We start from the raw sequence: 13,502 nt of genomic DNA on the forward strand, positions 1-13,502 counted from the left end.
ATAAAAATAATAGAGCAGGTAAAAATAGGATTTCATTGGTCAAATTCCCCTAATTTTCTTCTGAGCGGATCTTGTTTGAAATAATTATTAAGATCATGTTTTTCTGGAATACTGTTATTGAGTTTCTTCTGTGAAAGATCTCTGGAGGAAGTTTAGGTATGCACGAGTTATGCTTCAACTGCATAATATTACATTGCAGCTGTAAAACTCAATTTTGCATGTCTTCAGTTTTCTAAGCTAAATTTATTTTCTATTTGTGAAATTCTGGTTAGAAAATTAAACCGTACCGAGTTTTAACTTAAGTATTTCGTGTTGTGTTATTCTAGGTTGTTGGAAGAGGAGCCTTTGGTGTGGTCTGCAAGGCAAAATGGCGAGCTAAAGATGTAGCCATTAAGCAAATAGAAAGTGAATCTGAAAGAAAGGCCTTCATTGTAGAGGTACAGTAAGTTTGGTAAACACAGGTTTTTGCAAAGCGTGTTTTCTTTTTGTGTTAAATTTGTGGGCACATGTAGAATATTGAAAACTGTGTCGGTATTACTAAGTAAATGTGGTCTGTTGTACCCAGTACAGTCCTGGACTCCCACGCATACAGAACAGGACTCCTGTCAGAGCACGCTGCTGCTCCTTTAGTTCACTCCCACAAAAACGGAAAGGTGAGGGGTGTTGGAAACACCAGTTCCTGGATTCTGCCCCAGTGTGGAGTCAGGACACAGACAAAATACCCACCAGAGTCATGGGGCTGATTAATGCTTCCAGGTGCTAAAGCTTTTAGGTTCTTCACACAGTCAGGTCCATGTTTTAAAATGTTTAATTCAGCGGTTTAAATAATTCTGTGTCAGTTTATTAATGAGTGTCACTCATTTAAGGACAAATCACTCTTCCATTCAGTCTACTTCTTTAGAAAGATCTCAAGCACTTCAGATACACTGATAAACTTCCATACCTAGTATGTTCTAGAATTAAATGCTATCTAATTTAAATGAGGTGTATTGTGTTGTGCTGCTTAGTAAGAATCTAGGATGTTCAAGATATACAAATATATTAAAAATGTAACTTTTAACGGGTAAGGAAAGCATATTTGTAATAGGCCTACCTACATAAAAATGCTCTTCATTACCATGGTATGTTTTTAATGTTACTAATCTGACTGCTTTAATACTGAGTAGATCAGATCCCTTTCTTAGCATTTTTGTGTTGGAAAGAGATCTGAGAATCACAGAAATATTTTAATAATTGTTGGGTTTTAGGAAGGCCTACACAGTGCAAGCATAAGATGTAACGCTCCATTCAGTTTTATTAGAACTTCTGAAGTGCACAGAAAAAGTAACATTAGCTCCCTAGCGTGGACTACAAACAGCATAAGCTGCCTCAGAGGTCTGTGTAAAGGGAAAAGAAAATCCTTCGGCTTTTTCTTTTATCTAGGGGCAAAGAAGAATTCAGTGCAAAATAATCTTGTCTCTGTAGCAGGCATGCTTCTTAACACCATCAATTAGTACAAGCAGCAGTAAGCTCTTGGAAACTGTCACATTAATATTAAACTCGATGGCATATTTTATAGGCTTGTGGCTTTTTTCACTTTTTTTTTTTTTTTTTCCCCAGAACAGTAGCTTTCTTTATTATGAATAAAGCCATTATGGTTCAGATTGTTTATGAGGTCAGACAGTCTGGATTCCAACACTGGGGGCACCAGGAGGAGCACAAAACCTTTAAAAAGCCAGAGTTACAGAGTGCTTGTGATTTGAGTGATCTTACTACACCATGAAAAAATAAAAATAAATTTAATTTCTCTATCATTTCTTTTGAATTCAGCTCCAGTTAGACATAAATCTAATTATATAAATTAAAATGCAAACCGAGACATTAGTCTTATAATTTCTCAAATCGCTACCAAGGGTTATGCAGACAAATAAAACTACAATTGCTGTTGTTGTGTATGAATTATAGATGTGAAAATAATGTTAACATTTTTTCCCGTGGTTTGAAATGACGTGTGATTTATATTGCAGCTTCGACAACTGTCACGAGTAAACCATCCCAATATTGTCAAGTTATATGGAGCCTGTCTAAACCCAGTAAGTTACAGCTTTGTCAGTAAGACAAAAGGTGACTAGCTTACCATATGCAAGCAGCAATGCACAAAATGTAAAATTTATATATAAAGAGGGTGTTTTATATATATTTGGTATGTTTAAGCCACAGTAAGGGTTTTTGATACAGATATAGATACAGATATGTAGGTTGGTTGATATTTTCAGGTTTGTGTCCCCTCCCCTCCCCCCTTAGGAGAAATAAATTATTTCAAGAAAATCCTGAAAACTCTTTCTAAACAGTGGTTATATTTCAATTTGTAAAAATGGCATCTGGTATCTTACATAGATTGTGTCATTCAGAACTACAGTTCTATTAATTGCAAATCAGCAATGCAAAACTAAAATTTATTAGCAACACATGAATCATAGCATGTAAATCAGTTCCTGTTCTCATATATGCAGTTTTCAGGATTTGCTCTCTTTATGCTACAGCTGCAAACAGTCCCTCAAATTATGAAAGCAGAAGAGCAAATACTGTGACAGGACAGATATACGCATAACTAATTCTAGTGCAGAATATATAATTGGTTAAAATAATGCTACATCCTTTTTTTTTCTTAGAACTAGCTAAATTATTTTGACGTGATATTTAAAATTTTCGAAAGCCACTCTAAAAAAATAGTAAAGGCAAATGAATTACACTTTGAAGACAGCATTTGATTTTCAGGATGGGAGCAGGAGGGAGAAAGTGCATTCTCTTGTTTCCTAACTTACAGTGGGAACTAAGTATAAAGGTAGTTTCTTTTTCTTAATATGTAAATGTCTATCATTAACCCTGACTCTACGTCACAGATAAATTTTCCATTACCTTAGGTGGGGACACATTGCAGTTTTTTTCAAAAAAAACTTTCCTTTAAGTTTATAAAATCTGTTTTCTGCCCCTACATTTAAACATCCCTATTTTTTGTCTCCTCTTCACAAAGGTGTGTCTTGTTATGGAGTATGCTGAAGGAGGTTCTCTGTACAATGGTGAGTATCATTTCAATATGATGTCTTACTGGAGCTGAAGTACTGGTGTTAATGAAAATATTACCTAGAATATGAAGTTGTTTCATACATATGTCTTAAAAGCTTTTTAAAGAGAAATGAGTGTACTTCTAAAGACTACTTTTCAGTCTGTTAGTGTGTTTTTTGATATCAGTTTGTTATTGTTTGCAGAAGTCATTGAAGGTTGTCCAGTGGAAAACTTCATCTGAAAAGGACTCTTCCTTGTAAATTCCCTGTGTAGTTGTTTAACATAGATTTTAGCAGGGATAGCCCAGAACAAGCAACATCTTTCATATTCATAGAATCATTGAATGGCTTGGGCTGGAAGGGACCTTGAGGATACTAGTCTAGTTCCTACCCCCCCTGCTGTGGGCAGGGATGCCTCCTACCAGATCAGGTTGTCCAGGGCCCCATCCAGCCTGGCCTTGAACACCTCCAGAGCTGGGGCATGCACAGCTTCTCTGGGCAACCTCTTCCAGTGCCTTACCACCTTCTGAGTGAAGAATTTCCTCCCAACATCTAACCTAAATCTCCCCTCTCTTAGTTTAAAACCATTCCCCTTGTGCTAGCATTAACTGCCTGAGAAAAAAGTTAAATATTGTTACTGGGTGTTAGAATTCGAACATAAAATATTATGAAAGACATACTAAAACTTAGACATTATTTTGAAATTTCCATTAATTAAAACATCCTTTTGCAGGCTGTTAAAGCTTCAGTGATGAAATTTTGTTAATTACTTAGATGCCATACAGCTTTCTGATTGGTATGTTGTTGACCCTATTGTATCTGTTGTAATATGCAATAAAGTTCTTTTTAGTTTGTGCCTTTGTTTTGCAGTGCTACATGGTGCTGAACCTCTGCCTCATTATACTGCTGCACATGCAATGAGTTGGTGTTTACAGTGTTCCCAGGGAGTGGCGTATCTCCACAGTATGAAACCAAAGGCTCTAATTCACAGAGACCTGAAACCACCAAAGTAGGTTTATGGCTTATATTTCATTTCTTTTTCTTAAAATTTTAATAGAAAATCATTTCTGATAATCTCATTGTATTTGGCACAAATACCTTTGATTGATACTAAATGTATTGCATGTATTGTATTCTAAATGAAAGCTGTGCCTTTGAAACTGCAGTTACAGAGGGATGGTGCATGGTTCAGGAAACAAACTAATCACTTGCTTTCAGTTAAACTGAAACTGGAAAAACATCCTGCTCCTGCCTTTCCTCAAATAAGAGGATTTTGATAGGGATAGCTCCCCTAATCAGTCATTTAAAATGTCCCAGTTTTACAGTGGGTTGTGCTGTTCACTAAGAGAATATTAGGTGGGGGATTGGTTGGTTGGTTAGTTTTAATATTTTGTTATATCTGATACCGTCATATATAATCTGTCATGATCATCCTTCTCTATGCCCTCCAGCCCATTTCACTACCCCTAGCCAGAATCTCTCAACACTTTCCACCAAAACAATCCACTAAAACAAAAATGAATAGATTTCTATCCAGTCAGTCTATTGATCTGATTCATCTTCCAGCTTCAGATCTGGTTCTACAGGTTGAGTGTAAACAGAGATTTACAAAATCATTTGGTAGTAGCCAGCAGTTTTACCAGATAAAACTGTAATGTGAAGTCACACTTTGAATCTTGAATTCTGTCTTGTATCCCCACTTTCAATTTAGAGAGCTGTTAAAATGTAGCTTCAAGTTCTTTCATTTAAATAGCTACATTGACTGATATTAATGGGAGTCTTGGTCATCATTCTTATGCCAAAATTGTTAAAGTACTTGTTTTTCACTCTCTGGCACCTGAAAGACTAATTTTGTCAGTATATGCTTAGTGGGTTGCTATGCCTAAAGATATATATTTAAAATCTAGCATATGGAAATATGAATGCATTACAATGTGCATTTGATTTTTAAAAAACTATTTTATATGCTCAGATTAGACACGAGTGACCTTACTTATTTCTCAAATTATAAACCAAAAGCATTGAGCACAGCCTTAGATATTCACTTATATTAGAATGATAGTTGTTGGGATAAAAATTCAGTATTTTAATACCAGACTATTTCATCCTACAATTACTTTTTTTTTCCCTTGACAGTTTGCTCTTGGTAGCTGGGGGGACAGTTCTAAAAATCTGTGATTTTGGTACAGCCTGTGATATTCAAACACACATGACCAACAATAAGGGAAGTGCTGCATGGATGGCACCTGAAGTTTTTGAAGGTAACAATAATTATGGTGTCGTTATTATGCATTCTTTATAGGGATGCAACTTTTAATTTATTTGTATAGGAAATAAGAACACCTTTTAATTGATACTTCTATTTCAATCAGCCTATTAAAGTTTGAAACAGCTGAAAGACTCTTGGTAGAAGTCTAACTTTTATTTTAAAATCTTTATGATTGTATACTGCCAAATAATTATGCAAAGTTTCAAAGAGCAGCACCAAACAGACTATCATGTTACCATTAAATAGTTAATTACGTGAGTATGTGGGGCCTTTGTGTAATTTCCAAAGCTTATATAAGGGGTACCTTCAGATAGCTGCTGTTTCTTATAACTACATAAAACATACCCAGAGGGCTGTTTCACCAGGATTGTGCTGTTTCTGAGATTCATAAGTAATTTCAAACTCTTCTGACATTTAAATATGCTGTCATTACTTTCATTCCTTATTCTGATCAGCTTTTATCTTTAGAATTTGCCTGTTAGTGTCTCTAAATTGAACATAATTGCCTTCATTTTCAACCCTCCACTTTATTGTAACTCCATCTTTGTCTGGTTTTCTTCATGTTTCTTTCCTAGTTTTGCTCGTCTCTAGAGGTTTGATGTACTTCCTCTTGCCTGCATGCTAGTTATTAACAGTTAATTTAGTTAAGTAAGAAAGTAAGCTATTTCTTAAGCTGGAGAAGACAGATGACAGTTGATAATTAGATAGGTATAATTGTTTTATGATTATTAAAGAAATAATACAGTCCTCATTAGATTGCAAATTAAACACATTTTACCCAGTCAATACCTTAAATTACTGTGATTAGGACAGAGGGGTCTGGAGGCATCATCTTCCTGTTTTAGGAAGCAGATGTCCTGTTCTGCTACGTTTTGCAAGTGCCTCTGGTGCAGTATTTTCCCAATTTGTGGATCCAAATGGCCTCCTTTCTTTTACTGTCCTTATTCCAGAGAGAAGCAGCAAATTATACATATCAACAGTTAGCAGTTTTGGAAGGTGCATCCTTCTGAGCACCACCTTAGGAGCGTTTGTTTTGAAGGTACCTTATTCTTCCTAATGTTAATCAGTGGACCCACACAAAGATGATTCCGTTTCACTCTGGTGCCTAAAAATTTTCCACTATATCGCTTTATATCAGGGAACCTACTGTGTTTCATTAACTCTAGCTAGGAATGCTTCATTTCTTAACACCTGCTTATTATTAAATGGAATGTATGCATTAGAGATGTTTTATTCTTTTATAAGTAATCAACTGCACCATCAATGTTTAAGCTAGATTTTTTTTGAGTGAACAAATAATAATCTAAAACAGATTTTGAAATAAATACGTTGTAGTAGGGATTTACAGTGCTTATCCTAATTCCTGTTATATGAATGCAACAAGGCAGAACAAAGAAATCTTGTATTGCCGATTTATTGCTGGATGGCAGCAAAAGCCTTTAGTTTACATTTGGCTTTATGTACTTTTTTTTTTGAAAGCTTTTACTGATAATGCCACAGCCCTTCATACAAGAATATGTAAAAAGGAAAGACAAAGGAATCTAACTTCTGTGTTGCAGCGTATCATATTACTCTTGAGGAAGCAATTAAGCAGTACTAAAATTATGTCAAAGTCATTAAACTTGTTTGCATATACTACTGCATCCGAAATCAACAAAATAAACACCGATACTATTTTAGTGTTTAGTACCGAGTTTTAGATGAGAACTATAAAAGCACAAGAAGTATCTCTCGTAGATGTCAGTGATCATTGCAGTAATCCTCTAATATTAGGATTTTCCCCCAGTTTTAAGTATTAGGGCACCTGGACTCTTGTAACAGATCAAACAGTCTAAATGAAAATAATGTCATTTAGATCAGGATAAAGTGAAACAGAGCAACTACTCTAATCTCTGCACTCCCTTCACTCCCTTTACAAGAAACTGTTTTAAAATGCTTTGGGATAATTGGATGCCTTGAGGAATGATGGTATGTATCTGTTATCCTGGCTCTGTTACATAATGAAACACAATAGAATGTTCTCTCTGAGATACTGGTTTTAGACTATCACTTCAGAATTAGAAATTTTATTCTGTGGCTGAGAACTGTGCGTAAACAGGAGAATAGCATTACTTCCCTGTCATGGGCTGTCTGTCTCCCACTGTGTATGTACCACATGGGATCTCCTTCGTTAGGAGCAAGCAACTTTTTTTCTGCTGTAGAAGGCTGTCTCTGCTGAAAAGTGACTTCATCTGATCTTCAGACCTGGAGCCTGGAAGTTTTTCCTTCTTGCCTTCAGAGATTTGACATAGGAGAGAGGGAGTAAGCTCCTTAGTGCCTTGCTCCACACAGCAGTATTAAAGCTCTTGCTGGGCTTCCATCTTGCAATTGCTAGGGAGAATGACTAGCAAAAGTGGAGTGCCTAAGACAGGGTTGAATGTGTAGATAGAAATGCTGTGGCTGCACAAGTACAAAGACTGCCATTGTTAACAGCTATCTCTTGAAAAAGAAGGCTGATGGATGACGCTAATGTTGTTGTTATTGTTACTGTCCCCTTCAGTAACTTTTAAATTTGTTTGCCACATTCAGCTACTTTGATAACAGGTATAAAGGGTTTCAGATATGCCAAGTTCTTACGAGTTTTGTAAAATCAGTAGCTGTGAAAAGTTCAAATTAGTTGTGCTCCTTAGAGAGGACTTCTGGTGCATGGCTGCAGCCTGTTTGTTCTGTTTGGATCGCAGACTGGTCAGTCTGCAAGAACTGATCTGAGAGCATGCTGCTTTCCTTGTAGTTTGTCACAGGCCTGCGGACTAGAGGAGGATGGCTCATAGGTAGAGTTGAGTCTGTTGCGACTGGGCGTTCTTAAAAAATGGGTAACCACAGGAGACTAGAATTCATTAATTTTGCTGCTTATGAAATTATTTGTTTCAATGATGCTCTCTAATTATGTATTAACAAAAAAAAAAAAAAAAAAAAAACTCTTGGCCATTCAATGCCAATTTTTATCCTTGCTTGAAGACAAATGAGCAAATCCCTATCACTTACATTTATGCACATACTATAATGTCCATGATCATTCATGTTTCTTTTGGTATTTGTATGAGTTAGAGTTACAGAGCATAGAGTCTTCCTTTGTAGCCTATGAACATTTTTATTTGTTATTCTATATCAACTATATGTCTTCTGCACGTATAACAGGAAGCTTAGAAATATTCAACTTGTGATCCAAACTTAAATAATGATGTGACAAAAAGAGTAAAAATAATAAACCGGGAAAATAAGATGGTGAAAAATTGGGGAATCTGCTGATTTGTTCATATGGTAACATTGAAAGACCTTTAATTAAGAGCAATGGATATGGCAGTGATTTTATTGACTGACTAAAGTGGGAGAGATCAACAGCAATATTTACTTGAAGCAAGAATAATCAGTTAAGTTCTGAATTCCAGAGATCTTTGAAATTTAATAAACTGCATTTGCCGTTATATACCAAAACTGCAATATTTTATAATGTCAGGGTGAAAAGGACTGGTTTGTAGAGAGGCATTCTTAATGATCAGTCATGATTTCAGTCTTAAGTTAGCAGCTTAAGCAGTTCTAAACAACTTCAGATTTTTTTTTTTCTCAGGAAAGCAAATATGAGATGAAAGCATATAGAGCTGGTTTTCATCTTAAATTGTACTTATTTTAGTGTTATATATATAAAAGAGACAGATTATATTGCTGATTTCTTTCAGGTAGCAATTACAGTGAAAAATGTGACGTTTTCAGTTGGGGTATTATTCTCTGGGAGGTAATCACCCGTAGGAAACCTTTTGATGAGATTGGTGGTCCAGCTTTCCGCATAATGTGGGCAGTTCACAATGGTGAGTTGAAAATTTTTAACTGCATTTCAAGTTGTATATTTGACCTATAAATTTGCTAAACATTCTTAAGTGTGCAGCTTTAAATTATTACTTTTTCAGTTTTATATTTCATTAAGTAAGCACTTTTGTCATAAAGATTTAATATTAAGACACTGACACTTTTGTATCAGTTCTGTTTTTTGTGTTATTTGGCTGCTGCAATGTTTGCGTTGAAGAGTGGTGTCCCTCAGGGGTCTGTCTTGGGACAGGTACTGTTTAATATCTTTATCAATGACACAGACAGTGGGATCAAGCGCACCCTCAGCAAGTTTGCTGATGACCCCAAGCTAAGTGGTGCAGTCAATACAACAGAAGGAAGGGATGCCATCCAAAGGGACCTGGACAAGCTAGATAAGTGGACCCACATGAACCTAATGAGGTTCAGCAAGTCCAAGTGCAAGGTGCTGCACCTGGGTCAAGACATGAGGACAGACTGGGAAGAGAACTCATTGAGAGCAGCCCTGCAGAGGAGGACTTGGGGATTCTGGTGGACAAGATTGACATGAGCAAGCAGTGTGTGCTTGAAGCCCAGAAGGCCAACTGCATCCTGGGCTGTATCAACAGAGGAGTGGCCAGCAGGTAGAGAGAGGTGATTGTGCCCCTCTGCTCTGCCCTTGTGAGGCCCCACTTGGAGTGCTGCATCCAGGTCTGGGGCCTCCAGCACAAGAAAGGTGTGGACCTGTTAGAGTAGATCCAGAAGAAGGTCATGAAGATGATCAGGAGGCTGGAGTACCTCTCCTATGAAGAAAGGCTGAGGGAGCTGAGGATGTTCATCCTGAATTGGAAAGGATCCACAAGGATCACTGGATCCAACTGGATCTGCACAGGACCACCCAAAAATCAGACCATGTGTCTGAGAGCATTGTCCAAATGTTTCTTGAACTCCAACAGGCATGGTGCTGTGACCACTGCCCTGGGGAGCCTGTTCCAGTGCCTGTCCACCCTCTCAGTGAAGAACCTTTTCCAAATATTGAGACAATAATGTTCCTAGTGATGTTCAGCCTGGAGAAGAAAAGGCTCCAGGGAGACCTTATTGCAGCCTTTCAGTACTTAAACGGGACTTAGAAAAAAGATGGAAAGCAACTTTTTACATGATAGTGATGGTACAAGAGAAAATGTTATTAAACTAAAACTGGAGATTTAGATTAGATGTTGGGAGGAAATTCTTCACTCAGAGGGTGGTGAGGCACTGGCACAGGTTGCCCAGAGAAGCTGTGGATGCCCATCCCTTGAAGTGTTCAAGGCCAGGCTGGATGGGGCCTTGGCCAACCTGATCTAGTGGGTGGCATCCCTGGCCATGACAGGGCTGGAACTAGATGATCTTCAAGGTCCCTTCCAACCGAAGCCATTCTATGACTTCCTGCTACATATAATTACAAATGAAATAATGACCAAACAAGGGAGAAAAGCTATGGCTAATATATCTTTAAATACTGACTGCTTTCTTTGCAAAATGTCGCTACATCTCATGTGTTAAACGCAACTGGATGTCTATTAATTGTACTTGCTGAAATGGTAAAGAGTAGAAATTGGAACCAAAACCAGATGAATAAATTGTATTTTACTTCAAGTGTAGTATATAATTGAAAATGTGCAGAGTCCGTGGAAAAAGTCATCCAAAATTGATGCTTCTGTCAAACTTACTAATGCTTACTAATTTTTCAGGAAGTTCTTATGAGCAAAAGCAGCCTCAAAAGTACTTTTTTTTTTTTTTTGGTGAGTTCAGCATTAAGAATCAAAGGCTTCCTAGCTTGGACTAGAGCTTTACTCTTCAGAAAGTTGTAATATATTCATTTGTCATTTTAATTACCAATGCAATATGTTGTATTTGGTCAGTCAGTGAATTTATTCAAACCACTATTGAAGGAAAAGTTTCATTTCATTTCTTGTTTGTACGTACCTGTAACTTGTATGTGGTGCAAACAAATGAACTTTTGTTGTCAGCTCTTTGTTTGAAAGAGAGAAAATGAAGAATGGGACAGTTCCATCAGACTACAACTAACTATATGTTTTCTTCTATTTATTTGGCAAGATATCAGACAGAGGTTATTCACTGTCAGTCTTCTTACAGTCTGTTTAACAAATTAATTGTTGTTTTTCTAATTTCAATTGTAGGTACTCGGCCACCACTGATCAAAAACTTACCTAAACCAATTGAAAGTTTAATGACCCGTTGTTGGTCCAAGGATCCCTCACAACGACCTTCCATGGAGGAAATTGTTAAAATAATGACACACTTGATGCGGGTATAACACTTACTTTAGTATCTTAATCATTTCTTAACCTGTTACGTTTGGAAGTTGAATTACAGCAGGTATGCCTTTTAACTCACATTAAAGGCAGGCTCATGTTTTCTCTCTCCTTCTCTTTTTGATTAAAAAGAAAAATTATTGTGGTAAAAGAAAAAGAGAGTTATTTCTTTCCTTATGGGAGGTGTAAAGTATTTAATTTATAACAAATATGTGAAAATTAATAACAGGAGTCATAGATGTATTTTAATGTATTACTTAAAATAATTGGATTTACTTTTATATAAATGCTTGTAATTGTGTATAATATATGATTTGTTATGAATTATTTCATGAACTACTATTTGAATTATTTTAAAGCAATTTTAATTGCTTTTTATTATTATTAAAATACTGCTTTTTTTCACAGTACTTTCCAGGAGCTGATGAACCTCTGCAGTATCCTTGCCAGTATTCAGATGAAGGCCAAAGCAACTCTGCCACTAGTACAGGTACAGTTGTATAAATAAAAGAAAACACCATAAAGTGATACAGGTGGATTATAAAGCACACTTTTATGTTGATTTTGAAATTAAAGTAGGAAAGGTAACCTTGCCAAAATCTTAAGCGTTGGCAGGAATCTTTGTTAATACTTTGTACCACATCATATTTATATTGTTCTCAAACAAATAGTTTTGCTGAAGCATACCGGTTGTTTTAATGGAAAACAAGCATATAATAAAAGCTAGCTCAGAATGTCCAAGTTTAAGGTCTCCTTTTTGTTTCCATGAAGATTGCTAGCAATTGACACTTCCAGTCTCATGTAATGTGTAGGAGCTGACATCTTTAATTTTTTGACTGTTCTTGAAAGCTGTGCCTGCTTTCAGTTATGATCTCTACAATTTAAACTTGTAGTTGTTTTATGTTCAGCAGCAGTAAGTACAGAGGTTTAAATGAAGCACAAGGAAATCACTAGAAAGGGAAGTAGAACAAAATGTAAGCTAGGCTTTCAAGTAATCCTGGCCCCAGAGGAATCCTTTTACTAATAGAAAATAAAGATTGTTCAGTCCTCTGTTTTTATAGGATACAGTTTTCCCACTTCAGTAGTTATTAATCTAAAGTGTCATCACCTTTTGCTGCTTGATTTGTTTTTTTCCTATCTCCAAATTGCTGTTATTTTGAATGAAGTTTCATTGGCTACTTTGCAACTCAGTGACCTGCAAATTACATTACAAAATCTTTTCAGCCATAGCATTTTACTGACTTTATCTTGTGTTTTCCACCCTTCAGCACATAATTTTAAGATATGACTTATTACCTTACGCTACAAATATATATTGCCTGCTATTTTTCAGGTATTTGTGCTCCTCTGTAGCAAATGACGGACCTTGCCACTAGTTGTGAATGATGTTGCTGCTTGTGTTGTTAATTTACCATTTACTTTAAATTCAGAGCAACCTAAAGATTGACCTCAAATGTCATCGTAGTACTTAGTTGTATGTTCTTTCTTCCACCCACTCCATTTTACTTTTTTTTTATATTCGTGGATCTGTTGCAGTCTTGCCTTTTGTTAAAAGCTTTCAAAAGAGTGCTCTACAGCAAAGTTAAGCTGCTGAGAATGTTTGAAGAAATGAATGCTAGCATTTGTAATGTAAATTTGACCTTATTACTGATTTCTAGGTTCATTCATGGACATCACTTCTACAAACACAAGCAACAAGAGTGATGCTAACATGGAACCAGGTGACTTCCAAGGAGCTTCTACCAATGACACTATTAAACGTTTAGAATCAAAATTGGCACAGCAAATGAAAAATACAGCCAAGCAGCCGGTAAGCAAACGTCTCCAGTTTTGAGCCATAATAGAAATGGACAAAGAAGGACAAAAGTGTTGCAACTGCTATAAAACATTAGTGTCTTTTCTTTCAAATATAGTACAAAATTGGAGTCAGTTACTTACAGGAAAAGAGCATGAAAGGGGATGGAAAAATACTGAATGATTCCAAAAATATAAACTGGAAGGCCCTAATAAGGTATCTCCAATTAAATAAATAAATAAATAGTTCATTTAAGAGGA

At 36.2% G+C, this 13,502-nt stretch overlaps 1 protein-coding gene across 6 annotated transcripts in view; it reads left to right on the forward strand.

The window, feature by feature from the left end:
* The first annotated feature begins 283 nt into the window (after window positions 1-283).
* The window catches only part of MAP3K7 (mitogen-activated protein kinase kinase kinase 7), a 39,130-nt gene continuing 25,911 nt past the window's right edge, over window positions 284-13,502 (forward strand). For 5 of the 6 annotated variants that reach the window (XM_035320738.1, XM_035320744.1, XM_035320739.1 and 2 more), the window contains exons 1-9: window positions 284-437; window positions 2,007-2,072; window positions 3,014-3,059; window positions 3,915-4,053; window positions 5,181-5,305; window positions 9,030-9,158; window positions 11,313-11,443; window positions 11,856-11,937; window positions 13,106-13,257. In XM_035320738.1, the coding sequence (XP_035176629.1) occupies window positions 3,026-3,059; window positions 3,915-4,053; window positions 5,181-5,305; window positions 9,030-9,158; window positions 11,313-11,443; window positions 11,856-11,937; window positions 13,106-13,257 (792 nt within the window). In that variant the 5' untranslated portion in view covers window positions 284-437; window positions 2,007-2,072; window positions 3,014-3,025. Of the gene's footprint in view, window positions 438-2,006; window positions 2,073-3,013; window positions 3,060-3,894; window positions 4,054-5,180; window positions 5,306-9,029; window positions 9,159-11,312; window positions 11,444-11,855; window positions 11,938-13,105; window positions 13,258-13,502 lie in introns of all 6 variants that reach the window. The other variant, XM_035320741.1, reaches the window with a different exon arrangement.

This window comes from Oxyura jamaicensis, chromosome 3 (genome assembly GCF_011077185.1).
Source record: "Oxyura jamaicensis isolate SHBP4307 breed ruddy duck chromosome 3, BPBGC_Ojam_1.0, whole genome shotgun sequence".
Taxonomy (NCBI): domain Eukaryota; kingdom Metazoa; phylum Chordata; class Aves; order Anseriformes; family Anatidae; genus Oxyura; species Oxyura jamaicensis.